Source organism: Lepidochelys kempii, chromosome 1 (genome assembly GCF_965140265.1).
Source record: "Lepidochelys kempii isolate rLepKem1 chromosome 1, rLepKem1.hap2, whole genome shotgun sequence".
In the NCBI taxonomy this organism is placed as follows: domain Eukaryota; kingdom Metazoa; phylum Chordata; order Testudines; family Cheloniidae; genus Lepidochelys; species Lepidochelys kempii.
The window spans coordinates 185,554,178-185,581,200 of record NC_133256.1 but is presented as its reverse complement, the minus strand read 5'-3'; the positions used below and the strand labels follow the sequence as shown (position 1 = coordinate 185,581,200).

The following is a 27,023-nucleotide window of genomic DNA, read 5'->3' as shown; positions in this document are numbered from 1 at the left end:
AAGGAGACTCCAGAAGAACAGACCTGGAGAGGGAGTTCCTGCAAAGGAGGACTGCCGGTAGTGGGTGGAGTGGGATTGTTATATGGGTTATTCATGTGAAGGAGAATTCAAGGGTACATCCACACAGCTAGTTTTCTTGCTTGAAAATCACTTCTTGTTTATCATTAGTTATAGTAGAAGGAGGCGCTAGGGATTGGCTGTATAGACTAAAGACGACCCCACTATCATAGCTTCTGAGCGCAGGCTCCAACCTGAATGTTTACACAGCTATTTTAGCGTAGTGGCACAAGGCCCATGAGCCAGAGTCTATAGACTTGGGCTCCGAGACTCACTGCTGCAGGCTCTTGCTCTATAGATGTATTACTTCTGGGGGATTTTTCACCATTGTGTATATGCATAATTCATGTGCCACGCATATTTTTATTTTTTTCAGCAGCGAATAGCTTCTGCCAGAAAGTTGCTGGAGTTCTGCCTTTTGCCCACCAGAGAACACTGTGGTGCTAAAACAGAGCAGCCGCTCCTGGCCAGCCCCAGCTATGATAGGGAAGAGAAAGAGCCTGCAGTGTCTTCTTCACAGTGCCTGTTGGGCCAGGTCAGGAGACAGACAGCATGGGGCACATGGGGTTGCTGGGGGGTCACAAACAGGGGCAGGGGCTGAATGGGAGTGAAAGCACAGGGCCACAGGGGGAGTAGGATGCAGGGCCACATGCGGGAAGGAGGGTGGTTGAATGGGGGCACAGAGACACATGGGGACAGGAGGGAAGGGGTGCAGGGACACATGGGGAGGGGGCTGGCTGAGGGGGGACAGGGAGAATGGGTGTCTGAGTGGGGGTGGAGGGACACGTGTACAGGGGGTGAAAGGACACAGGGGGACAGGGGCAGATGTGCCTGACTGAATGGGAGAAGCTAGGGGTCAGTCAGGGTCTGCATGGGGGAAGTTCCCTAACAATCCTTCTCTGACGCCCAAAAAACCTGTTCCATACTTTTTCCATCCATACCCAACAATCTTCCAAGTTCACACCCATGCTCCTTCCCAGCAATAATTTCCCTCTCCCTTAGCTCCTCCATTACCCCTAGCTCTCTGCACTGCTTTTGAGGGTTTCGGAAAATATGGTTCTGTATTGTAGTTTAAATGAATTGTTACTCAAGAGTTCTCTATTGATATGCCTAGTAAGGAATCTATTTGTCAAAAAACATTTTCTGAATCTTTTTTGTTGTCTATATTGTTAGATATATTTGCTGACAGGTATTTTGAAATAAATTACCAAAATAATTAAAATTGGTGTGATTATATTGTGTTATTTTGACAAATAAAATATGCAGAATTTTACAGAATTTTAAAATATTGTGAGCAGATTTTTAAATTTTTTTGTACAGAATTCTCCCAGGAGTAATGTATCCTGAGTGGCTAGGACATCCACTGCTAGATCGATGGAGCTATCTGGGGGTAGAAAGAGAGTTATAAACATCCATTTTATTCCATATAAGTTCTTGTACCTCCCTCATCACTAATATCTGCGGGCCATTCCAGACCTGTCTACTCCAAGTCTGCTGCTCTGCTTTTATATGAAGGGTGGCTTCTGACTAGAGTTTGGTGAACAATTCAGAACAAATTATGCTGCAGTTTTGGCCCTTTTTCTGTTAACAAATTGTCTGCAAACACTATTTGACTTTTACAGATGTGTTTGTTCTTCCAGATTATTTGATTTAAGTGATCATGTGGCAGCCTGTGGATCTCTTGCAAACTACTCACCATAGTGATTGCATCATAATTTGACATTCACTGTGTGTTTGGTCAATCAAGTCACATGGTATTGTTTCTGTTCTCTGGCTGGAGAATTACCAACCCCACCAACAGCTTTCATGATGGCTGCTTGTACATTCAGAACCAGATTTTCAAAGCTAATTAGACACCTAGTGGGATTTTCAGAAGCACCTAGGTATCTAACACCCATTGAAATCAATGTGTTTTAGGCAACTAGTTGCTTTTGGGAATCTCACGAGGCACCTAAATACCTTTAAAAATCTGCCCTCAATTGAATATACATTTATATGTGTATATGTGACCCATTCTCTGCCTCTGAACATTTTTGCAAACAAAAATGTGCTCCTTTGATTGCCAATGGAAAATGAATTAAAGGGTTCGTTAATATAATCGTAGTGGTGCTGTGAACTATGTGAAATAAGTTTGGGGTCTCGATTCCCTTCCCAGGGGAGAGGTAGCCACATAAAAAAGCCTCCATTGAAACTGCTGTTAACTGGGCTTCTTGTTGATAGTCTCAACAGAGGTGTCAAGGACAGAACAGGTCATATATACTGAGCTTCCCTCTCATCCTTGGAGGAGGTCCCTCTGGGTTACTTCCACAGGGGCTAGTATAGAGGAAGCTTATTCTACTGCTGCCGGTGCTGTAGTTGTTCAATGGATAAATAGAGGGCATCAATCTCCAGAGCTGTCAATCCTACACCTTTCACCAGGAATAGATTTATATACAAAGAATATATTAAAGAAAGACATGCTGAGTTCACTGTGAGCAAGTAAAGGATAAAACCCCAGAGAAGCTTGTCCCATGTGCCCCACTTTGGTCCTCAGGGCCCAGCATGGCATTCGGGTTAGACAGCTGACTGTGGAGACACACACTCTCTCTCTCTCTCTAACTTGAATTTGTGGCTGTTTCCTTTTCCTCCATGAGAAGGCCTGGACGTCTCAGGCTTTTGCACACACCAGCCTGGCTGCCAGCTGCATGGATTAAATTGGTTCCCATAACAACTGGCTATGGGAGGGTAGGTGGACAGCATCATTCCAAACCCAGGAGCAGCTGGGGAGACTGGGGCAGGCAGGAAGGACTGTGCAGTGTGATGGGTTGGTGCAGAAAGAGTTGGAGAGTTCAGACCGCAGCTGATACAATTAGATGGAGGTGGGAGGTGGTGGAGGGCAGGGACCACAACTGCACCAAATTTTTACAGTGGGAAAGTGTATTACCCTTCCTCTCCCCTCTGCCAAGACTGTCTGAACAGATTTTGCACATGCTTGGTCCCCAAATTCTCCTCCAGGTTGACACTGAGCATGTGGCGTCTCAGCCCAAACCAGTATTTGTGGACAGAATCTTGATGAGCAACTACGGACAGGGAATTTAGCTCCTGTTTGCTACGTAGAGCAGTGGGGAACAAAAGTGGGTGGGAAACCCCACAACATCTGCAGAAGAGGGATTTGCAGGAGGCTCCACAAATCTAAGTGTGATTCTGGGAGTAGGGAGGGAGAAGAGCAGGGTAGTAGCCACTGCATGTAGCATGCTCCCCACTGCTTTACTCAGCTTTTGCTGAGGAAATAAATCCATGTGCGTGGTGGAATGTCCAGGCCTGCAGTCTGTTTGAAAGGGAGGAATGGGGCATGGCTGTTGGAGCCATAGACAATAGTATCATCTCCAAAGGGAGCTGTGCTGCTAGGGAGAGGGGCACCCAGAAACCCATGCTGAGGGGATGGCTCTACATTATAGACCAGACTCTGAACAGATTTCCCAGTGGATAGCCAAGAAGATTAAATTCCCGTCACCTCTTGGAATGGTTCCTTACAATTAGGGCTGGCGAGTTTGTAGGGGAGGGATCATTTGGTATTACTAACCATATCCCCTTCTCCCTCTGTGCTGACCCAAACTCCTCCTGCTGCTGCTGGACAAGTTGAGTCTTTAACGTTCCAAGTTAACCTGCATGGTGCCTGGGGCACAAGTTGAATCCCCTGGTTTGTCCTGGGCTGGGGTTAGCCTGGACAAAAAAAAGTGGTGGTACTGTGATAAAAAAGTGGTGGTACTGGTGGTACTCACTGCCAAAACACCACCCACTGCTGAAACATCTTGTAATGGGGTTGGCACCCGCCTCTTGTGAGCGCCCCCCTGGTAGGGTGCATGTGCTTGCAGTCGCTCAGTTTATGGGGCTGTAACAGAGTGTTACCTGCCTCTCGCGACTGCCCCCTTGATCAAGTGCATGCCTGCAATCACTCAGTTTGTGGAACACGGTAGCACAAGCACCCTCTCCTTGGATAATGGTTTCTTAGGCAGGTCTTCAATGACTCAGCCCTCTGGACAAGTCACACACGCTGTCTGTAGGTGGAAGAGAACAAACCCCTTCTGGGGTATACTGTCTTTACCTTCTCCCGGGCCTGGTATGTGGACATACCCTCAGGGCTTCCTCCCTGGAGACACTGTCTTCTTGCAGCCCTCCCTGGGCTCAGACCTTTCTCAGTCCCAGCAGCCAGCCAGGAACTCCTTCTCAGCTCTGCTGGTCCCTGCCTGCTCTGAGTTGTCTGTGGTCCTGCTGCTCTTTCATCCAGCCATGAACTCTGTCCTCTCTCTGCCAGCTCCAGGCAGCAACTGACTGACAAACTCTATCTCTGCTGCTCCTTTTTATATAGCCCTCCTGGCACCTGATTGGCCACTCCTGCAGCCCCTTTGATTGTCTTCTTTCCCTACAGCCAACTCTAGGCCACTTCTCCTCTCTGGGATGGGGTATGGCAGGGCCCTGAGGCCTCCAACAGGGAGCTGCTGGGCCTAGTCCACCCCGTCACACATCTCAACAAAACCAAACCATAAAGTGACTGCACTGGAGTCCCTCACAGGGGTGTGCTGGTACCTCAAGTGCTGGGATGAGCACACCTTTTGTGTGAGTACTGCTTCTAGTGCTGGCTTCAAGGGGGAGTTGTGATGGTCCTGAGCTACTGCCAGTAGGCCGCAGGAGTTTCTGTGCTGCTGCCACCACTTGAACAGCTCCTTGGACATCCTCCTCCTAAGAACCCCCGTCCCGTTCCTCCAACTACTGCCCTTCCCCTGACTGGCCAGTCTCTCTCTCTTGCCCCCCCACCACCACCATGTGGTCTCGGTGCCATTAGATGGGACAGAACACCACAACCAGGAGGTGTGAGGGTTACAGGTGCACCAGCGGTTTACAAGCCCTGATCCTGGGAGGGCAGCTTGTCGCCTTTTGAATGGAAGTGTCTCTGCAACTTTAACTGTGGTATTTGGTACTGATGGCAGAAAAGGTAATAGGTGAGGGAGGTGGTTCTGTTCAGTCCGAATGGCTGATCAGGTGAGGAGGAGGAGTAGAAAGACGTGGTGATTAGGCAATATTCCTACATGATTATATTGCACATGAGCCCAGAAAATTACATGGGCCATTTTTTTTAATGAATACAGTAAATGAAGTAAACATTCTAGCTGTTGTTGGTAGCATACCTCATGGTTAAGGCTGTTAATGGAACCTGCGTAGTCCCCATTTGCATACAACCACAATCCCCAAAATATCTCCTTTTTGACAGAATCTTTCTATTGCTCCCTACTTCCTGCCCCAAGTGCAATTTGAAAGTTTCTGGGAAATCCTGTCAGGCATTTTGCATTAGGAAGCAGGCACTTTAAAAAAAAAAAAAAAATCTCATCACACTTATTTTGACTAAAAGACACCACAAAACTGGCAGAAGCCCAACTTTTGCTGCCCTGTAAGTGGCATCCTCCTGCCTTGTTCCCAGCCTTTCTGTGAGAGACAGGCCTGAACCAAAACCCAAAATCCAAATAGCCTCAATCTCTGGGGGGTTAAAATCCACACGTGGGGTTTGCCAATCCAAAAAATGGGATGAATCAAAAGCCTGGGTCCCAACATACCTGGATTTTGAAAGCCAATCTGAATTTTGCAAATTAACAGGAGGAGGGAGAGTATAAGGAGCGGGAAAACAATACTGCTTCCTCCTAATATGCGCGCGCGTGTGTGTGTGTGTGTGTGTGTGTGTGTGTGTGATCTAAGATGAATGAATGAGATAAATAACTCATGAGCTCCATCCCCACAGCATCTCCCCCCGCCACGGGCTATGCTGGTATTCTAAATCCTTCCCTCTTAGAGGAAAGGGAAGCCTGAGGCTATGTTCTTGATCTGAGTAGGATGGGTATGTGTGGGGTAGGGGAGGAAGGGGAAGCAATTTGTTACATGCAGTCAGGAAGCCGTGGCAGCCCCTGTGGCAAATACACTCACTGGCTGGGGGAGGGGCTGCGAAGGTAGCGGGCCTGCACTGCCTTCACGTCTGGCCTATCCTCTTCGTCTGGTACCACCTGCTCGCTGTCCGAGTCCTTGCTGCTTGCCATGGCCAGCTCTGAGGATCTGCTGGGGAGATGGCAGGGAGAGGGAAATAAGAATACAACAAGCATAAGCGCTGCATTTGGGAAAACCCCTTTAGGCGAGGCACTGGCTCCTACCTGTACAAATTTTCCCAGGTTCATCCTTTTGTGAGGTAGCTCTCCCAGGAAATCTGTAAGAGTGCTCTGCACCCACTTCCAGCTGTGCAGTTTTTTGGGCTCAGGATCATCCTGGATGTCCTGCTTTTTTGTACCTCAGAGGTGGCAACCCTAGGCTGGGCAGGCCGGAGGCAGGGCATTCCCCATGCCCTGCACTGTGGTGGTAACACAATGATTTTGAATTGCAGACCATTATTACAGAAGTGACATGAACACCTTCCTGGCTGGCAGGGGCTGGGAACTGCGCAGAGAAGGAGCAAAGAGGTATGGGAGCCAGGAAGGAGGAAGGGCCTTGGGTGGCTGTGCAGAAACTCTATCTCCTTCCACACAGCTCAGCCCTGTTAATAGACACTAGAACAGAGGTACCTGAACTGTGGGGTGTGCCCCCCCAGGGGGGTGCAGAGGAATGTTCCGGGGTGGGGCACGGCTGGGGCCTGTTCCATGCCCCACAGAGGGGCAGGGAGGGAGCACCATCCAGCTCCTCTCCTGGCCCCGGCCCTGGCCTTGGCCCCATGCCCAGTGCTCTGGCTGCTGGCCTTGGCCCCCCGCTGAGGCTCTGCTCCCACCCCCAGCTGTGGCCCCAGGCTCAGCCTCCTTATCCCTCACCACATCTTCCTTCCCCCCTAAAACCCCCCCCCCCGAGCCATGGCCCTGGCTCTGAGGGGGGTGGGGGGTGAGGTAAAAAGTTTGAAGGCTACTGCACTAGAAGGAGCCTCATCCAGCTAACTATGGGGGGCTGGACATGGAGACTGAAGAAAATTAGGGTGGGGAATATGAGGCCTACCCTCCTCATAACCAAACACTGCAAAGGATCAAGGCCAAACCCTTGATTCTGACCAACTTTAAACCCCAGGACTCATCCTCAGGAGGCCTTTGCCGTGAACCCACGACACCAACCTCTGCCAGCGTGCAGTGGAGTGTGTGTGTCGGGGGGGGGGGGGTGATATTATTTGGTTGGGAACCTGGAGAAGCAGCAGCCAGTTCCTCAAGCCTCACAGAGTGACTTCTGGCTCTCGCTCAGGGAGTGTCTGTCCTATCCCAGCCTCAAGGGCTCAGATATCCCTTGGCAGCTGGTCTCAGATATCAGTGCAGCCATGTCCCATAAACAAGGGCTGACGTTGCTGCCGCTCATGGAGTCGGTGAGATGGGAAGCAAAGACGTGAGGAAATGGCACTTACCGTCCGTGTCTGGAGCTCTCCTAACAGCAGAATGGTCTCCCTGTCTTAGGCTTAGCAAGGGAGCCCAGTGGATGGGGCAGGAAAGTTGGCAGGGGACACAGCTAGAGCAAGAGATCAGCCACCCTGCCTCTCTCTCTGCGACTTCTTCTCTAAGGGGCAGGACAACTGTCAGCACCAAACCTTTAGCAGCTTTCTAAATATAGGGTCTGCCCCACACTGGCTGCTGGGTCACATGGGAAAGGAATTCAGTGCCTCATAGACAGCAGTTCGTCAAACTTTTAACTCTCCCCATGCTGGGGCCTGAAACTCCTGATATTTTCTTGCTTGGATTTTCCTCTCACAGAAGAGGCCCAGAGAACAGCCAAAACTCCACCGGCATGGAGCCCCCAGACAACTGGGGCTCCACCAGGGGCAGTCTGAAATGCTGGTGCACTCCCTAATGCCTTGCTGCAGTGCAGTGTATGATCAGCTGTTCATGCTGACTGGGAACTCTGTGGTATCAGCATGGCCCCCTCTCCATTAGGGCTCAGATGGGGGTAAATGGCAGCTTCCCTTCTCCTTTTGCTTAACAAGAAAACCTCCATATCCAATCCCTTCATGAGTTCTCACAACATATTTTTGGTGGCCTCAGAGTGTAGCCTCTGAGAATTTTTCCTAAAATACTTAATTAACTTTAGGAAAAACAAATAAATATGCACATATATAAGTCCGGATCATTGTAATTTATGTATGTAGCGTGTTTTTGCAGACTCAATAATAAAAATAATGTACAGCTGTCTCTATTCCTTACTGGACCTAAGCAGAATAGAAACAAAAATAAGGTGCTTTGCGTGTTTTGATTTTTTTTTTTTGGATTGTTAGTTATTAGGTCTGCTCCTGTGAAAAATGTTATTTGTATATTTGTTAATATCATTTTTCACAGCAGACTTACTCAGCCCTGGCATGCTGGGGGACAAATTAAGCCCTGGATGAGGAGGTGGGTAAGGAGGCAGGGGGGCCAGGGGTAATGGGGGGCTGGTGCAGGCAGTGGGGGTTGAGGTGATGGTGCGGGGTGAGCCCGGGGATGGAGCCCAAAACCCTGCAGCTAGAGGACAGAGCCCATGGCCACATGGCCAGAGCCTGCCGCCCACCACCCCAGGGCAGAAGCCTGAAGCCTGAGCCCCACCGCACCTGGGAAGGTGGGGAACTCACACTGGTTGCCTGCTCCTACAGTGTTCGCTCCAGAATGGGGTAGGGACCAACCCCGACAGGCAGCCCCAGGGGATGAGCTGCTGCTTTGCTGCCCACATCCCCCCTCAATCACAGCCCAGGAGGCTGTGGCCGCAAGAAAAGCCCCTGGTGGCCGCATGTGGCCACATTTGAGAAACACTGCCTAAAAGCACATAAACCAGCTCTGGCCCCAATGGAACCTCTACATCCCCAGGTAGTAGGTTGATTTGCAACTAAATACAGCCTTTACTCTAAATTTGGTACTTTTTTCTGGCTAACCAGGATGACACTCTATTTATACACATGTATTTAAGCAATTATAGAGCTCAACATATGTTTATTCAGATTCTTAATTTTTACCTTTTTATGATATTAGAAAATGATGAATATGTTTCTTATTTACTGAATGATGATTCATTTTTTGCTTATGCTTTGTGTCAAGCCGCGTTTGGCTGGAAATTGGAATTCAATTAAAAATGCACAGAAACAGCATTTCAAACTTTTTATTAGTTAAATAAAACTAGGATATATAAGAAAAAAGTAAGTGAATCAAAACCAGTTTTGCATTTAAAACTAACTGATTTATTAAACAAGGGAAGTATTATTTGTAGTTAGTCAATTGAACTGATTGTTTCTGGTCATGATGTCCTTCCAGATTTTGGAGGCAGTAGACCTCATCCTCTCATACCTTAATTTTATGAATCAATTAGAAGAGTAAAAAAACTTCCCAGCTTGTTCAGCTTCCAACTGGTAGCTTAACTTTGAATAGACTAATAACTGAACTGAACTAGCTGAGTAAACTGAAACAAAGAAAAAAAAATTCTCTCTGCAACTGCAGAAGAGGCTACTGCTGTCAAAAGCTGGCTTAGCACTTCAACAAAGTCTTGTTCCAGGTGCTTAGCCAGTGATTTCCACCAGTTCAATGGTTTGACTTTCTTTAAAATTTCAGCAGCAAGTATGTACTACTTGAATATTATTTTTACATAATTGAAATTAATAGAGTATAGTAAATTTAGGCCTGAACATATCTGCCATAATTTTAAATGTAAATAATTTATTTTTGAAAATAAATATGTATTTAATTTAAATGAAAAGTATTTGATTTAAATAAAAGTCTAATGTAAATTAAAAATTAATACAATAAAAAGGGTTTTTTAAAAATTAATCCATTTTTATCTGCCATGGTTATTTGTCACTGTACAGATAGCTCTTACTGCTCTCTTGTGTGCACTTTTACCTGGCCCTTTGGATTAACTCGTCATTTCCTTTGTGTACCTATCAATCAGCAGAAACCAGGAAAGGTGGTTTATTTACCTGAGAGGGTGGGACAAGTTCATAACATACAGCAGCTTCCCTCAGGCAGAGAACAGCAAGAGATTTCTATCTCTAGTAGTGAATTATTTTGTCAATCTAGCTGAAGGGGGTGGGGAAGAAGGGCAGAGTGAGAAAGAGCAAGTGAAAAAGGATTGGGGAAGTGAGTCCAAACTACAACCGTGAGGCTTCCCTGTTTGCCTTACCCCATTAATTAAAATAATTCAGCTACCGAGCAATCCTAAAGGGAAATATTCTGTACGGAGGATAAGAAGAGACCATGAGAGCTATGAAGGGATCTCAGCTGTTCATTTTGAGTGTGGGTGAGTACTGTTTTGGTTGTGTTCTACAGGGAATGGGTGGAGACTGGAGAGAGGTGAATGTTACACAGGCAAATATCCCAGCCATTTCTGTGTGTCAATGTCCTTTGTTTAGTACAAATCTTAGCCTGTTTATGATCTGGCAGGTACAGTGATAATGCCTCCATACTACAGTGTTGAGACTCACAGGCAACTCCAGAAGTCTCTCTACAATTTCAGGGACAGAAAGAGAATGGAGTTTTGTATCATGATGGCAAAGATTTTTAAAACCAATTTAAAATGATTTCCATAGATATTGTATATCCTTTGTCCCTAGAATTCAAAGGGGGAAAGTCCTTAGCTTCTACTCTCTACACTGTATGTTTCGAACCCAAGGTACAGATCTGCCAACATCTATAAATTAAACTGCTTTCCTTGCTTTTAACTCCAAGAGCCTTGGCCCAACTCTCTGATCCTCTGCCTTCTCATTTCCCCCTGTATAGCCCCCTGCCAATGACACCAGTCTTGACCTGCCTTTGTTTCCTCACACAAATATCTCTGTGCCTTTTTTCCATGCCAGCCTAGGCATAGAACACTCTCTACCACTCACCTAGATGCCACCCCTGCCTTACTTAAACCCCTCTGAAAAATCTCACTTCTTCCGGGAAGTCTGAGAGATGGGAATTTGTATTTAATACTGTACAGTGGAATTACAAAAACTGTATTCCTCAAGAAATGGGCACAGACTGAATCACTGGCTGATCTTATTGATATAACCTGTTTTACCCCACCCCAGACTATTCCCTTTCTATTTGTTCTCCCCCTCACCTCTTATGTCATGGGTGATTCTAAAGACCTAAAGCTGTTTGGAGCAGGAACTTTGTCTCTCTCTTTAGTGACACACCTTGCACCCTTTGCCAGGGGTGAAATGATAAACAGGTTGTTCGCAGTGTAGTTGTAGACCTGTTGGTCCCAGGAAATTAGAGAGACAATGTGGATAAGGAATATCTTTTACTGGGCCAACTTCTGTTGGTGAAAGAGACAGCTTTTGAACTTACATGGAACTCTTCTTCAGGTCTTCTTCAGGCCAGACCCGAAGAAGAGCTCTGTGTATGAGTTTCTTTCACCAAGAGAAGTTGGTCCAATAACGATATTGCTTCACCCACCTGTCTCTCTAATAATAAACAGGGCCATTTGGGCTGAGTATAGGCCATACCTTCTAACACCATTATTAAAACAGTGGAGTGGGAGAGATTTTGGAAGAGGTTGTTGAAGCCAAGAAAGGTGCAGCAGAACCAAGAGAGGACTCAGGCCCATGCACAGTAGTATAGACAGTCTCTAAAGAAAACGCTAGGTCCAAACTTTGGGAGCGTTCAGTTCAAATTTTGCAAGATGGGCTCATCTCTGGCACTTTATTTTTTATTATTTATTTGTACTGCAGTAGCACTTAAGAGGCCAAGGCTCCACTGTGCCTCCATCTCTCTTCACTATACAAACAAATAACAAAGAGACAATTCCTGCCCCAGGGAGTTTACAATCTGAATAAAGATAATAGACAATCTAAGTAAAGATAATGGGTGGATCCTGCATACAGACAGGGGTGAGGGATAGCCCAAGGAAATTGTCATGTATGAAAATAGTGTATTTACACTGAATAGAGTTCTGAGGTACAGGTGTATTTCTTATCTGCCAGCTCATTCTATTTCAAGGTGATATGAGAAGTGTTTTCTTTGCAATTATGTAAACTTTGGTTGGATTTATGCAGCTAGAGTAGCTTCACATTTTGTCCTATTTGTTAGTTCCATTTGATGTGAGATGTTTGAAAGAGATCATCACACAGGGGGGTATGGACGGTTGGGGGGAGGGAGGGAATTTTGTTTCTGCTGGGCTGGGAGTTACTTTTGTAGATGGGTCTACATGAATGTTTCCAAGGGTTGTTAGTAAAAAAAAATGTACAGTGGCTGGAGTGCTAGACAAGTGCTCAGTAAGGAAACAAAGGAACATTGTCACCCTTCTACTCAGATTTTCTTTGCAAAAATGTTCTTAACCCTGTCACTCATGACACCTGAGGTGATTAAAACAGAAAGAACTTTTATAATTTAGTTAGTTTTTCACCCTTTGTTCTGTTTCTATGCCATTTACCATTAATTCAATGTTGTCAGTAGAAGTAAACAAGTCACTTTTACTTTCTGGTATTTCTGCTGCATTCCCAGTACTGCCAGGCGGGGGGAAGAAGGGGGTACCTTGGAGGGGAGGAGAGGTCTTTTCAGTGATTTCTTTAAAAAATTGATAAACAGCATTTCTATGTCAGAACAAAATCTAAATCTAGGGTTTAAAGCCTGTTGACAATGTCTCTTTATCAATATTATATGCTATTTCCCCCCTGAGTTTGATTGGATTTTAAGGCCCTTCTCCCTTCAGTTGGATTTAAAAGGGGTTCAGTTCCCCCTCCAAAAAAATTGATTTTGGACATGCCACCAGTTTTTAACTAGCTAAGCTGTTTGGTGACAAAAAGCATCTCCCAGCCCTGCACCACTGCTGAACAGACTACCCCATTGAAAGCGCTGGTGACTCGAGGGGGAAGGAAACACCGTTAGTGGTATCACTGGATGTAACTAAACAGAGATTCAGAGAACCAGAAGGATATGTAGTGGGGAGTCTTTTATTCTCCAGTGAAAAGCTGGATTACGAGCCAGTCAAACAATCAGACTAAAGATGTAGGAAATAAGTGAGAGGGCACCAAAGAGCTCAGCCCTTTGCATGGCAGTGCCAGGCAAATTAGAACAATCCTTCACAGTGACATCCAGCTCTCCTATTACTGGCTGCTTCTGTTACGTGTGGGGTTTGGTTTGGCACTTTTGCAACTCTGAACTGATAGTGTTTTTGAAAAGAATAAAAACCTGCAGTAAATGAGAGGTTTGGCATTGGCTGGACTCTGAGGAATAGCTGTGAGTGCATGGGGTTGGGCTGTCACTCTCTCTCTCTCTCTGTGGGTTGGGTGAATGATCTATTGGTGAGCCCTAGCCGGGTGGAACCAGTTTCTGAGGAGTGACAATGGAGTAAGAATAACCTGTTCTACCAGAAACCATTGGGGGCACTGCAGGTGCTTCCTGGGAGAGTCAAGATACTGCTCATGCTTCTGGAGTGGAGGGATGGACTCTGCCTACCCACACAAAGCAAGCCAATGGCTTTCTGTGTGTGTATGTGTGAGGGGTGAAAGGTGGAAAGGATGGGCAGAGCCAGCTCTGGCGTCATGTACACAGTGCTGTTATCTTAGGTGCCCTATAGCAGCTAACGTGCGGGTGGTAGCTGCAATAAAGTAATAATAAAAATACTTTGCCCTACTAGATCACCTTCCTTCTGAGGCTCTCAGAGCACTTCAAAGCTATGAACAAATGAATCCCGCTGTGTGGGAAGGGAGCATCACCCCCATTTTACAGATGGCGACACAGGCATAGAAATGCTCAGTGACTTACCCAAATTCGCACAAGAAGTCAGTGACAGAGGGGACAGAGCCTGGGAGTCCTGATTGTTCTCTACTCTAGCCATCAGCCCTCCTTTCCTCACTATTTATTCTGGTTTTATTAGGGAGGTGATGAAAGGGGTGAGAAGAGCAGGAGCAGAGAGGAGGGATCCTTACACTTCTTGTAAATATATGTCAGGCTGGTTCGGAAGGTGCTGAGTAGGGGGGTGCCTGCCAGGCAGCAGGAGAAGGTGCTTGCAAGGCAGGGGTGACCCAGTGTCAAACTCTCCACTGCAGTGAGCCTTAGGGAGAGAGGACACACTGGGACTCCAGTCACACAGGCCATTTCATAGGGAAGGTCCGAGTCTAGAGGGATGGTTTCTTCAGAAGAAGGTCTGTCAGGAGTGAGTGACAGAGAGGAGGGTGTGAGCTGAATCAAAGAGGAGAGCTATGTACAGTCAAAGGCGGAGTCCATTAGACAGGGCTTTCCCAGACTTTGCCATTGCTGCTGCCTCTCAGAGAGGAAATGAGCTATTCCTGTCTATCCACACCATGTCCATGTATCCTGCAGGCCTTTACCTAACTCATCATAACTGGTCCCGGCCTTACTTTCCTCGTGACATCCCTGCACTTAGGGCAGGCAGGTGTGGCCTTTCTTCACCTTTGGGAGCACGTGTTAATCCTCTACTCACCAACCCCTGGATGGAGTCTATACAGCTCATCACAAGGAGAAATTTGCCTTGCCGTCTCTCTATCCCATGCATTAAATTCACTCATGGTACTAATCTGAAGGTCTGACATAAGTAGCAGGGATGTGACTCAGCCCTAATCTGCACTTAAAATACAGATCAACCTATCTATGTTGCTGAGGGGTGTGAAAAATTCACACCCCTACGTGCTGTAGTTAATCTGACCTAATCCCCAGGGAGGATGGAGCTAAACTGATGGAAGACCTAGTTTATCACCACTCAGCGACGTGGATTACCTACATTGATGCAAAAACCCCTTCTGTCACTGTAGGAAGCATCTACACTATGGTGCTACAGTGGCACAGCTGTAGCATTGCAGCTGTGCCGTTGCAGAGCCCATAGTGTAGTCATGGTCTGAGACAGGACCCAGAGCTGGCTCTCCTGCACTGCATCTCAACCACCAACTCCCCTCCCCCCTCACCACGTGACCACCCTGGCACTTTGGGATGGCACAGCTCTTCACTATCCTCCCCCCTCCCCATATGCTCTGCGACAGCACAGCCCTTCCCTAGCCTCTGGCACTGTCCCTTTTCATCCTGTTCCTGAAGGGAGCCTGCCTCTACGCTGGGAGTGCCTCTGCCCCTCCTGCACGCTAAGGTGAGGTAGTCAGATTCGGGTTTCGATCTCATTCCTTCTCTCCTCTAATGACTCAGCGGTGCCATGAAAAAACCAACAACCCAGAACTATGCAGAACAAAGCAGGTGTTTTAAAACACAGCTTCCTGGGGACACAAAGGTCATGGAGAACTGAGTGTAAAACAGAACGCGGCCTCCATATCCAAGACCCCTGCATTGTGCTCTGGAGAGAGCTCGGTTTTGACCAGAGTGGCATGGTTTTGAGCTCAGCAGACACAGCATTACAAAAAACCCATCATGTGGCTGCTTCACCAAACCACAGGAAAGGCCCCTCCCTTCTGCAACCTTCAGCTACCCTCCCCCCCACCCCCATTAAAGTCTGAAGTAAGTATTTCAGTACAGGAGGATGGCCACTGTTCCCCCACCCATCTCCTCAGGCAGCTGGCCTGTTGCTGGGTCTGCACTCCCTCGCTCGTGTCTGACCCCCACTACTATTCAAGGGTTTCCCCTGTGCGGGGCATCATAGTGCATGTCACGAGTCTGGTAACCCCAGGGGACATGAGATCTTTCCCTGTGTTTTTTTCAGGAGAAGAAGGAATGATCTGATATGCACTGAGGCTTCCCCTGTAAGCATAGCATGAAGTCACTCCACAGCAGCCCCTGGGTAAAAGGGAGTAGCTGTGTGACCCAGTCAAGATGATGCTGAGCCCCACCACCATATCCCATGTAGGGATCTGCTGGTGCTTCTGTAAGGGAGCTAAGGTTCATGATTATAGTGACTGGGGAGGTGGTGGTGGGTGGATGTGAATAAGGACTTTTTTTTTTTTTTTTTTGCACCTGGAAAAGGGGTTTCCATGTCAGGGCTTGGACTGGTTCTCATTTACCCAAACCTGCTCTCCCCTCCCTACAATAAGCACAATTGAACATTACTGCTGCTTGTTTAAGCATTGCACTAACAGGGAAAGTCGAGTCTGGTGGGGGACTGAGGGGAAGGGAGGACATGGGGAAACAGCTCTGACTGCAAATCAAGCTCCTGCTCTGATATCCTGGAGCAGATTCTCTAGCCTCAAACTGCTCATCTTACCTATCACAGATTCTCCATACTGGGTAACTCCAAGGAATGCACAACCAGTTGCTTATACCATGGGATATCCATACTTCAGCTAATTGAACTAACCCCTGGGGAAATAGTACGCCTAGGGATCCACCCCCTGGGATTTCCAGGGAAATCCTGTGGGATTATCTAAACCAACCACTGGGGAATGAGAGCCTGAGGTCTGATAAACTGATGATGTGGAACCCACTCTGGGAATTAACCCAGACACAAAACTGGGTTTAAGGGGAGTTAAGGTTGCTATCAGTAACTTCAGAGGGGGAAATATCACAAGAACATGGTCTTTGTCCCCAAAACTAACACACAGACCCCCCCAAATTCACAGCTAAGGTTCAGTTTACAAGGAATGCAAACACAACAAGGTCCGGAAATGCAAAGGTAAGGCAGCCAAACAACAGCAACTCTGGACCAGCTCCTCCAGAACACCAGCCAGCCACTTTCCCTTTGTCTGATAGTTTCCCCATGGCACAGCCACTTGTGGGTCTGGGATTTGTTTTTGCAGTAGTACTAGCTTTGGAGACTTGGACTTGGGTCAGGTCATTGAGGACTGCTGCTTGGGAGAAGACCTTGTCCACAGAAGGACTCTTCAGAAGAGAAGGTGCAGAAATAAGACCCAGCCTCTGGAGCACGATTCATTATATTGATTGACAGTTGCCTGTGTTCTCCGTTCTGTGCGGACAGAGAGGAAGACACACACTCTACCCATTCTCAAGCAGACAGAGACGGTACAGTGCAGACTTATATGATACCCAGTCATGGTAGGGCCCAATGTACCCTGGTTGAGTGCAGGTCTCGTCCTTAGTACCAAGAGAAGCATTTCTCTGATGAGGGAGATTGACCATATTTGTTTGTTTTTTGTGTCTCTCTCTCTAGTTCTGGTGACTGCCCAGGCACTCACAGTGAACACACGTGTCAAGGAAGTAAAGGTAGCACAAGGAACTAACGCCACCCTCCCATGTGAATTCCAGACCTCTGCTGCCACCAGCAACGCAGACTTTGCTGCCTGGAGCAAAATATCTCCGTTGGTAAATCACAAGATGCATGCGAGCATATTGGGGATGATGGAAATGCAGATATCAAAGGGCCTCAGACCTCTTTTTGATCTGTGGTGGAGGGTGAAGAGGCCTTCTGGGCTCTTTTTGTCAAGAGACCAGGGGTTGAGTTCTTGGTTGTCATCCTGACTCTGCCACAGACACTCATTGTGTGACCACAGGCAAGCAAATGGGCCTCCATGGTCCTCCCAGACTGCTGAAGGATTGTGGGGAAGGAGCAGGAAGGGATCTTTGTAGCCTCGGGGTGGGGGGGAGGGATGGATTTAAGTGGCCTTCAGGGAACTATGGGACTCTTTTTTGTCCCAGTATGTTGACGGGGGGGGGGGGGGGGGTGAAGAGGCCCCTGCAGGATATGGGGATGAAAGTCTCCAGGCATTCTCCTTGGCCTCTGGGGCACAGGATATGAGGGTATCTTTAGGAAACTAGGGAAAGGTAGGCCATCTGCTTCTTTCCAGTTCCTGCTCCTCTTAGAATGTGCCAGTCTATAGTGTTAGCTTGAGGACACACATAGCAGAAAATAAGTTTGCTGTTTGGTGTCTCCTTCTCTATTACAGGAAGATGCTGTCACAAGGTATTTTGATGGCTTTGCGCACTATGGCCAGGGTTACGAAGGCCGTTTGCAATTCCATGGCACTGAAGTCACAGATGTCAGCATCACCCTCCAGGGGGTGACCATGGCAGACAATGGAACTTACAGATGCACTGTCCAAGTGCGCGCAGATCTCCCCCATGCCTCTGCAGAGATAGATCTTTTGGTCCTTGGTAAGCCACTCTACACCCTGAGATAGTACAGATCCAATGCCGCAGCTCAGTGACAGACAGCACTATGCAACAAGCAGGAAGTGATGTTGGTGGGAGTACTCTACCCCCTCAGTTAGCACTGATCCAATACTCCACAGCAATAAGAGAGAGAGCCAATGCCAGATATTTCAGAAGAAAGCATACGCCATCCCCATCATGCACATCACTATACTATGCTGTACACCAAGGATAGGTTATCCTTTGATGATGGTGGAGGGGAAGTAACATATATGTCCAAACATCTTATGATTAACTCCTGAACTTGGGTGGATGTGGGAGGGAAGGACAAAGGGTAACAAAGCAGTGGGAGAGGCCAGAATTTGTTCTAATTATTGTAAAAAAATGGTATAAGAGAGACCAGTTTCGGCCTGGGAGGAAAAAACACAGCTGCAGAAGATGGATTGCAGGGATGTATAGAAAGAAATCTCAGCAGACCTCTCTGTATAACTGTGCCACACTGCATCTGCTTAGGCCATTCTCCCTTCTTTGCCTCTAGTGGCTCCATCCAAGCCGGAGTGTAAAGTCATAGGGACACCAGAATACGGACGGACCATCAACCTGACCTGCAATTCTCAACAGGGGTCTCCAAAACCTGAGTATACCTGGCAAAGCTTCAGCGTACTGAACCAGCCCCGACCACTGGTGTCAGCATCAGGTATGTGAGATGCAAGGAGGCCAGGCCATGGTACTTGCTGCAGTTTGGGAGTAGAAACATTTTGGATTGAGGATTCACAGTGCTTTTAGGCCTTCTGAGCAGGTCCTTTAAAAAAACAGGACTTTAAAAGGTTATCCTCCAAGGGTGAGACGTACCTGTGAGTATCTGGGTGGCTGTCTGGAGCAGCGACAGGCAGTGATGCTTTCACCTCTTGGTCACCGATTCAAGCCCAGCCGAGAGCCAACCAAAGTAATTATTTCCTAATGACCATTTGTAACCAGCAAAGTATTTCACACAGTCCCCCCCGCCCACGGCAATTTCTCTTAGTGGACCCGTCTATACCCTGCCACAATTGACACTAATCAGCCCCCTTATTGATGCTTACAGGAGTGAGGCTAAGGAACAAACTGGCCATGTTTCAGAGTAGCAGCCGTGTTAGTCTGTATTCACAAAAAGAAAAGGAGTACTTGTGGCATCTTAGAGACTAACAAATTTATTTGAGCATAAGCTTTCGTGAACTACAGCTCACTTCAGTGGATGCATCCACGGAGGCCGAACTTTTCCACTCTGAGAGGTAACCGCCCAGCTCAGGGCTGAGAGCGGGTGGGATGGAGGCTGTCAGGACAGTAACTGTCACTAGCACGATAGTCACTTTATTTTAAAATAGTGTCAGAACAAAAGGAGTGATTAAGCTCCTGAGAAGTGGGAGCAGGGAGGGATGTCTCTAAAGGAGATGGGGGTGCAGTAGTCTCTCACATGCAGTCAATCAGCAAGAGATAGCAGTGTATAACAGGCCCTTAGGCGTTATTGCCAGAAGCTGCCGTGTGTTTCTTGACCAGCTTCACAATGTAGAGTGGTTCTGTGTTTCAACCTGCCAGTCGTGGTTTCAGATCCAGTGCCGTGGTGTGGGTAAACAGATGAGCTGAATATGATCCTAGCTAGGTAGGGCACTCACATTTTACTCTCTGAAAATTGCTTGAGCTACCAAGGAGCAACTCCACATGAAATCTCTTGATTTCAGAGTAACAGCCGTGTTAGTCTGTATTCGCAAAATCGATGAAGTGAGCTGTAGCTCACGAAAGCTTATGCTCAAATAAATTGGTTAGTCTCTAAGGTGCCACAAGTACTCCTTTTCTTTTTATGAAATCTCTTGTTCACTTGGCTGGCCACTGGGTGGTGCCCCTGCCTCAGAGATGGCAGCTTTTGTCTTCGCTACCACAATGTATTTTCTTAAAGAGATCAGACCACTCTGAACTTTTCTGCCTGCCTTATTCTCCTCCCCAGGGGCAGGAGTTTGTTCTAGTCTCCTTGCATTTGGTACTAATTTTCAGGGAAATGCTGTCCATTAAGGGTGCAGATGGAATTTCTCCCTCTGGGATTTAGGGCTGATGCTGGGAGGCTATAAAAGGAGTAGGGCTGTCAGGGTAGCCGCAGCCCTGAGCTGCTGGAATGTGTGTGTTGGGGTAATGCTGCAGGGTATGTGGAATTTCTTTGGAATCCATCCATTCTCACAATGGTGGGACACTTCCTGTTTTTCTTATCTGCCCTACATCTTTCCAACTTGGCTCATAGGGCAGGCTATTTATTTACAGATGTTTAAATTTTCCCAGGAATTTATCAGTGTTTATTACAAAAAATTAAAAACAGGTAAAAGCAGTGCAGTAAAATTAAGTTCAGTTTTCCGGGTAAATATTGGGGTAAACCTGACTCTCTGTTCCTGGTTTGTTTGTCTGAACCTTTCAAGAAACAATTATGTTCTAAAACTCAGATTCTTATTAATTGTACATTTTAGTATGTTAGAAAATGGTGAATGATATATTCCACTGTAATTTATTAATTAACTTTTTGTTCATGATTTGTGTCAAGCTGCATTAGGATTGAAACTGGAATTTATTTAAATGCACAACTGCATATAAAATGTATTTTTATTGAACAAAACAAGCTCTTAATAAAGTACATGATCTACTGTGCCACATTTATAAAACTTGATCTCAAAAGCTAAGATGTTTTCCTACAATTCTTTCTTTAAATAGAAAAGTAGCCTTTAAAAAAAACTTTTTAAACAAAATCCAAATTAAAAAAATACATTTTTTAAAAAAGTTAAAAAAAATAGATTTTTATCTGCTCTGACACTAGTGCTTGGGTTATGGCTCTTCTCTGGAAGGAGAAATGGCAGGTAAGCAAGCAGTGATCTCTCCTTTTAGAGCAGAAAGCTGAGTCCAGGGAGTTCTGGCACTTTTAAAATTGTGTGAAATTTTTTTGGTAAAAAACAAATAATGGATTTTGTAAAACCCACAAATATTTAGGTTAAAAAAGATTGGTAAAAACTGGAAATGAAGGGCCTTACTCATAGGACATTTATTCTCTACTCTATTCATTTTGGGGGTTACAAAGCAGCACTGCACTATAGCGTTGAAAGCTGTAAACATTGTGATGCCAAAAAAATGACAGCCTAGACAGGGACACTGAGAAAAGGGCCCGGGAGAAAACTAAGTCATCACTGATAAAGTTTGGAGATGACACAAAAGTTGGACAGGAGAGGTAAATAATGAAGAAGACAGGTCACTAATTCAGAGTGATCTGGATCATTTGGTAAACTGGGTGCAAGCAAACAATATGAATTTTAATATGGCTAACTGTAAACAGATACATTTAGGAACAAAGAATGTGAGTCAGACTTGCAGGATGAGGGACTCTATCCTGGGAAGCAGGGACTCAAAAAACTTTGGGGTTTGTGGTGGATAATCAGCTAAACATGAGCTCCCAGTATGCTGCTAGGGCCAAAAGGGCTAATGAGATCCTTAAATGCATAAACAGCAAATCTCAGGTAGGAGTGGAGAGGTTATTTTGCTCTATTTCCCACTGGTGTGACTGCTGCTGGAATACTGTGTCCAATTCTGGTGCCCTCAATTCAAGAGGGATGTTGATAAACTGGAAAGGGTTCAGAGACAAGTCACAAGAATGATTAAAGGATTAGAAAACATGCCTTATAGTGATTGAGCTCTTTGAATTCCACTGAATGCATCCGATGAAGTGAGCTGTAGCTCACGAAAGCTTATGCTCAAATAAATTGGTTAGTCTTTAAGGGGCCACAAGTCCTCCTTTTCTTTTTGTGAATACAGACTAACAGGGCTGCTACTCTGAAACCTGAGCTCTTTGAGTCTATCTATTTAGCTTAACAAAGAGAAGGTTAAGGGGTGACTTGGTTACAGTCTGTAAGTACCTACATGGGGAAAAAATATTAATAATGGGCTCTTCAGTCTAGCAAAGAAAGATATAACATGATCCAAAAGCTGGAAGTTGAAGCTAGATAAAAATACATCTTATTTCCAGTCTGAACATAACGCTTAGAATAATTAACCATTGGAATAATTTACCAAGGGTCATGGTGGATTCTTCATCACGGATAATTTTTAAATTAAGACTGGATGTTTTTCTGTAAGATCTGCTCTAGGAATTATGTTGGGGAAGTTCTCTGGCCTGTGTTACACAGGAGATCAGAGTAAATGGTCCCTTCTGGCCCTAGAATCTATGGCTCTGTGAAAAGAACATGTATGTGAGAGAGCTGTGGTGCCAGATGATGTGCTTAAATATAGTTACCAAGCTCACTTTAAAAACAGATGGTTGACAGGGACCATCAGAGAAAAAAACGGAGTTGCCATTTAGGTGTAAAAAGGGAAACAACCTGAATAAAACTAAGTTTATACAGAGGAAATGATAAGCTCTAATTCATAGTACTGAGCCCCACTAGCTCAAGGGAGATGTGCAGCCTCATAGCACACCCTGCCAAATACATGATTTCTCCCCACGGATTGTTTATACAGCCTGATCTACCTTTGCCTTACTCTACCAGGCCATCGTTCCCCACTAGCTCCCTTTATTGGCAAATAGTTATGGCATTGTGACATCCTGAAAGCTGGTGGGTTGAAAAACTGTTACAAGACTAGTGTGTTAGCTCTTCAAACGGCCATTTCTCTGAGCCAGCTGCTCTCAGCTGCCATACTCCTCCTGACAGTGATAACTTTTGTGACAAAGCATACAAGGCTGCTGGCCATGTATAAAAGAGCAAGACAAACCTTTGCTGAACATTCATTTGCCCACAGCCCCACCTACAATTGCAGGGCTGAAAACAGCTGAACATTAAATGTATTGCCAGTAGCCAAAGGCACGTTTCTATTTAGCCTTCCTTATGTTTCCCACTAAGAACCATGTGGAGGCCAAACTAATTTCACACAAGTCATAAAACCAGTCAAAAACTGTAACAACTTTTGGTCATTCCCAACTTGGGCGGGATTTGAAGGGGCAATTTAGATGTGAAGGGCTCCTTTCCCCAGTCCCTTCCTTGACCTAATCCTCTACAAATTCTTTTATATTTTGGGTTTGTGTTTTGCACCAGGACAACAGGTAACTCTGAAGAACATCTCTGCAGACACCTCCGGCTTTTACATTTGCACTGCCACTAACAGCGTTGGACAGGAGTTCTGCAACATGACAGTCTCCATTGTACCTCGTAAGATGCTACTGGCTGCTTGGGTGGGTGGGGCAATGGGGAGGGGGGAAATGTATTCACAGACTAAATGTAGGCAAGGGACTGAAGATGAGTGTACCCCTACCTCTCCAAGAACAGCCCTGTTTCATATCTCCAAAACGAATTCCACTGCCCTGCTTGAAGTGCTCACATTTAGACTTGTCTGTAATAGCGAATAATACTAAGGCTGTATCTAATTAGATATGGGCCTGAGACACAAAGTTAAGATCTGAACTTGATCAGAGTATGGGGGTGTGGTCTGTCTCCATCTCTGTTGAATCAATCACTCCCGTGGACCTGTCCCTGCTACCCATTGGTTCAGTGCAGAGTCAATAACAGTTGCTACAAGTAAAAGGATGTCCAGATCCACCATTAAGTGTCTGGGACCCCCAGAAGGGTGGTGGGGTTTGGTCTCCGATGGGTGTGAATCTGACCTGATTTGAAGTCATTCTTAATGCATGCAGGTTTGTTTTGTCAACCCTACTGTGACTGTGTTTGGTCTTTCCCTCCATAGCATCCATGAACATTGCCCTCTATGCTGGAGTCATTGGTGGTGTAGTTGCTGCAATCATTGTAATTGGGATTTTGGCCTACTGCTGCTGCTGCCGGGGCAGCAAGGACACGGACTACGAGATGACGTGAGTGCCTTTCCCCAGAAGAGTAGGTGGGCTATGTGAGGGACTCTGTGAGAGGTAGAATGTGCTCTCATCTTCTCTCTGCAGCATCGATGCACGACAGCTGGTGGAGAGAGACAATGAGGTGGAAAATTAGCTGATGATGCATAGGTTTTATTGATTGCAAAGGTGAACGACTTAACCCAGGAGAGAAGAAGGCATTGTGCAGTCCCATCTTTGCCACTGCAGTTTGCCTCTTAGTTCTCCTTTACCATACTGGGTCTGCTCTTATGGGCTCCTTTGTGATCGTTCATGCATGATGTCCCTTAAGCACCATACAGGGTGCAGGACTGAGCTAACAAGCCCAAGGAACCAATCAGGAAGCACCTGTGGGTATCTGAAGTTCAGATCCGTTACCTCATTTCTGCCCAGCCTCTGCAATTTCTGTTCTTGGGGGTCTGAGTCACCCTAGCCGCTCATACTCTTCAATCCAAAAAATGAGGAAAGGGTCACTGCTCCTGTAGGGAGTGCTGTGGAGAGCTCACAGATACTCCAGTCTTTGCCTCTCTAAACAAGTGCTGTAGGAAATGGGAGAAGGCCGTTCACAGCTACTCCAGCCCCAGCAAGAAGGAGTGTGGGCCAGTGGTTCTCAAACTGAAGTCTAGAGAACATTCCCAGGTGACCTGTGGAGCCACCTCTGTCCCAGCGGTGTAAAATATTCAGAATGTAAGTTAATTAAAACCAGCTAACATATCTATCTATCTCTGGATAATGTTTTAGTGAGCCAGAAGAGAGTGAGAAGGAGCCCGTCAGGATTCGGGGACCAGCTGAAGAAGAGATGGAGGAGGAGGAGGAGGAATATCGGACAAGAGGCAGGCCACAGATGCCACCCACCAACACACCCCGGCTAGATATTTGAGGCATAGTCACTCCCAGAATAGGAAAGGCAAGGAAGAGGGGACTGATTTAAGAAACACTGTTTACTCCCGACTGCTCTGATCTCTGGTGTAGCTTAGACTGTGAGCTTCCAGGGTCTGGAGTCCATTTCTCTAAATCCTCCTGGGAAGTGCCTAATGCACAGTAGGCACCACTCTAAATAAATAAGTAAATAAGACACTATGTAGAACCAAAACTCATTTCCCAGCACTAGAACCCCTGCTTCACCCACCGTAACCCACCTTTTTGCAGACAGGGCCGTGTCAGGTTTATTTGGGGAGCAAGGGGTAAATCCCCTCAATGCAAATTACTCTGTATCATTAGATCCATGGAAGATTTCAGCTTCATTAATTGGGGCTCACTGGGAAGGGGCAGACTGTTTAACTTGGGTACTCTGGTAAATGCCACAAGTTTCAGCCAATAGCATGCACTGTATTAGGCCACCGAGCACAGGCACAGTGGCATTACCCAGTATCGGATTGTTTTAACTTTAATTTTATTTTGAGAAGCAGGCTAGTTTAGAAAATGTCAGGTTTCTTCTTAAGCTTTCACTAAACGGGGCTTTTGTATATAATCAAAAATATGTAACAAAAATATAGAACATGATTGCAGCTGATCGCCAGGACCCTCTGCTGGGAACAGCTATTGCATTGGTACTAATGGGATGTCTAAAAACAGCAGAACTGACCATTTCATCTTACTTTTTGTACTTGCAAAGCTTTTTGGTACTGTATAGGCATTGTCTGCAGCAGCTGGACTCTAATCCATAATTGGCATCTGGGAGGTCTAACAGCCAATCCTTCACTACCTCACTCCATTTGCCTCTGCACAAAAGAGACCTGTTCCCTCCCAAAGGGATTCTAACGGTGCATTTTCATGTCCCATCCCAGAGTCCTCTATCCTCTACTTACTCCCCCACCCCAGCAACAGAAGGGGCAGACAGTGGACCGTCTTCCCTTCACACATGTAGTCATCAGGGGAAGGGAGAAAACATGGCAGTTAGTATCAGAGGGGTAGCCATGTTAGTCTGCATCCACAAAACCAATGAGGAGCCCGGTGGCACCTGAAAGGCTAACCGATTTATTTGGGCATAAGCTTTCGTGGGTAAAAAACCCACTTCTTCAGATGCATATGGGTTTTTTACCCACGAAAGCTTATGCCCAAATAAATCGGTTAGTCTTTAAGGTGCCACTGGACTCCTCATTGTTAACATGGCAGTTGGATCTTTTCACAGAGAAGGCTAGAAGAAAAATATTCTAATTTTTATTCTAGTGCTGCTTGAAGGAAGTAAAGTACAGATCAATGCACTCAGCGTAGAGTATCAGTATCCCATACTATACTCAAAACTGTCACACATTCCCTCTCCCACCAGCAGGTTAGGGACTACCCTCAAACTGGCATTTGCAAGTCCCAAAAAGATAGCTCTTCATTTCCCCGTCACTGTTCTCCTGTCTCCTGCTTATGACACAAGTGACAGTCTCGTATTTTCCAAAAGGCTTTTACAATATTAATTTTTGTATTGAGCTAGTTAAATTCTGTTTTTAAAAAAATCTGATACAAATTTTTTGTTACTGATACAGTGTTATCCCTTTAATATTGTATTGTTCCTCTGCCTTCAGTGACTTTGCAGAACTCACAACAGCTGCTCAAGGAAACGTAGCCAAAGAGTAAAAGAACAATCATCTAAAAAATAAGAGAAGGCACATCAGAACAACACTGAAAGTCTCCCAATTTTTTCTAACATTTGAATATTGTACAGCATCTGGGTCCTAAATCATGTAAATCAGAATAGGGTCTTTCTTTTGACATTTATTTTATATCTGATACTCAGCAGAAATTTACAATTTACTCTTTGCAATTATTGGATCGTAAGTGTACCTACTACAGCGGTTTTCAAAATATGTACAAAACCACCTCCTTGCACTGAAGAAGTAAAAGTCTAACTCAGAAATGTACAGTTCAGATGCATGACAGCCAGAGACATCAGACATGGGCATAATGTAGGAAGGCTTCACTTAAAAGTGGGTTTTAAAGGAGAGAATTGCAGAAAGGGTGTTGCACACAGGAACTGGGAAACCATTCCAAGCACAAGGTGCATAAAAAGGCATGAAGCTGAGAAGAGATGCCAAAAGTGTTTTAGGATACAGAGGCATGTAGAAAGAAGAGGGGGCTTAAGAAGAAAGAGGAGCAGAACTATAGGTGAGGCAGAGTTACAAAGAACCTACAAGGTCAAGAGAAAGTATCTGAATTTGATGCAGTGAGACAGGAAG

General features: G+C 46.0%; 2 protein-coding genes across 8 annotated transcripts in view; one reads left to right on the top strand and one right to left on the bottom strand.

Moving 5' to 3' along the window:
• The window catches only part of STYXL2 (serine/threonine/tyrosine interacting like 2), a 122,015-nt gene that overhangs the window by 53,230 nt on the left and 41,762 nt on the right, over positions 1–27,023 (bottom strand). For 6 of the 7 annotated variants that reach the window (XR_012154161.1, XR_012154159.1, XR_012154157.1 and 3 more), the window contains one exon: positions 6,010–6,138. Coding sequence is in view for 4 of the 7 variants with exons in the window: in XM_073304744.1 (XP_073160845.1) it covers positions 6,010–6,138 (129 nt within the window). In the remaining 3 variants the exon portion in view is untranslated. The remainder of the gene's footprint in view (positions 1–6,009; positions 6,139–27,023) is intronic. The other variant, XM_073304737.1, reaches the window with a different exon arrangement.
• GPA33 (glycoprotein A33) lies at positions 10,001–25,836 on the top strand. The gene is made up of 7 exons (XM_073304760.1): positions 10,001–10,290; positions 17,041–17,192; positions 17,774–17,981; positions 18,517–18,675; positions 23,072–23,185; positions 23,718–23,841; positions 24,598–25,836. Exons 1-7 carry the CDS (start codon positions 10,248–10,250, stop codon positions 24,734–24,736), a joined length of 939 nt encoding a protein of 312 aa, XP_073160861.1. The 5' UTR covers positions 10,001–10,247; the 3' UTR covers positions 24,737–25,836.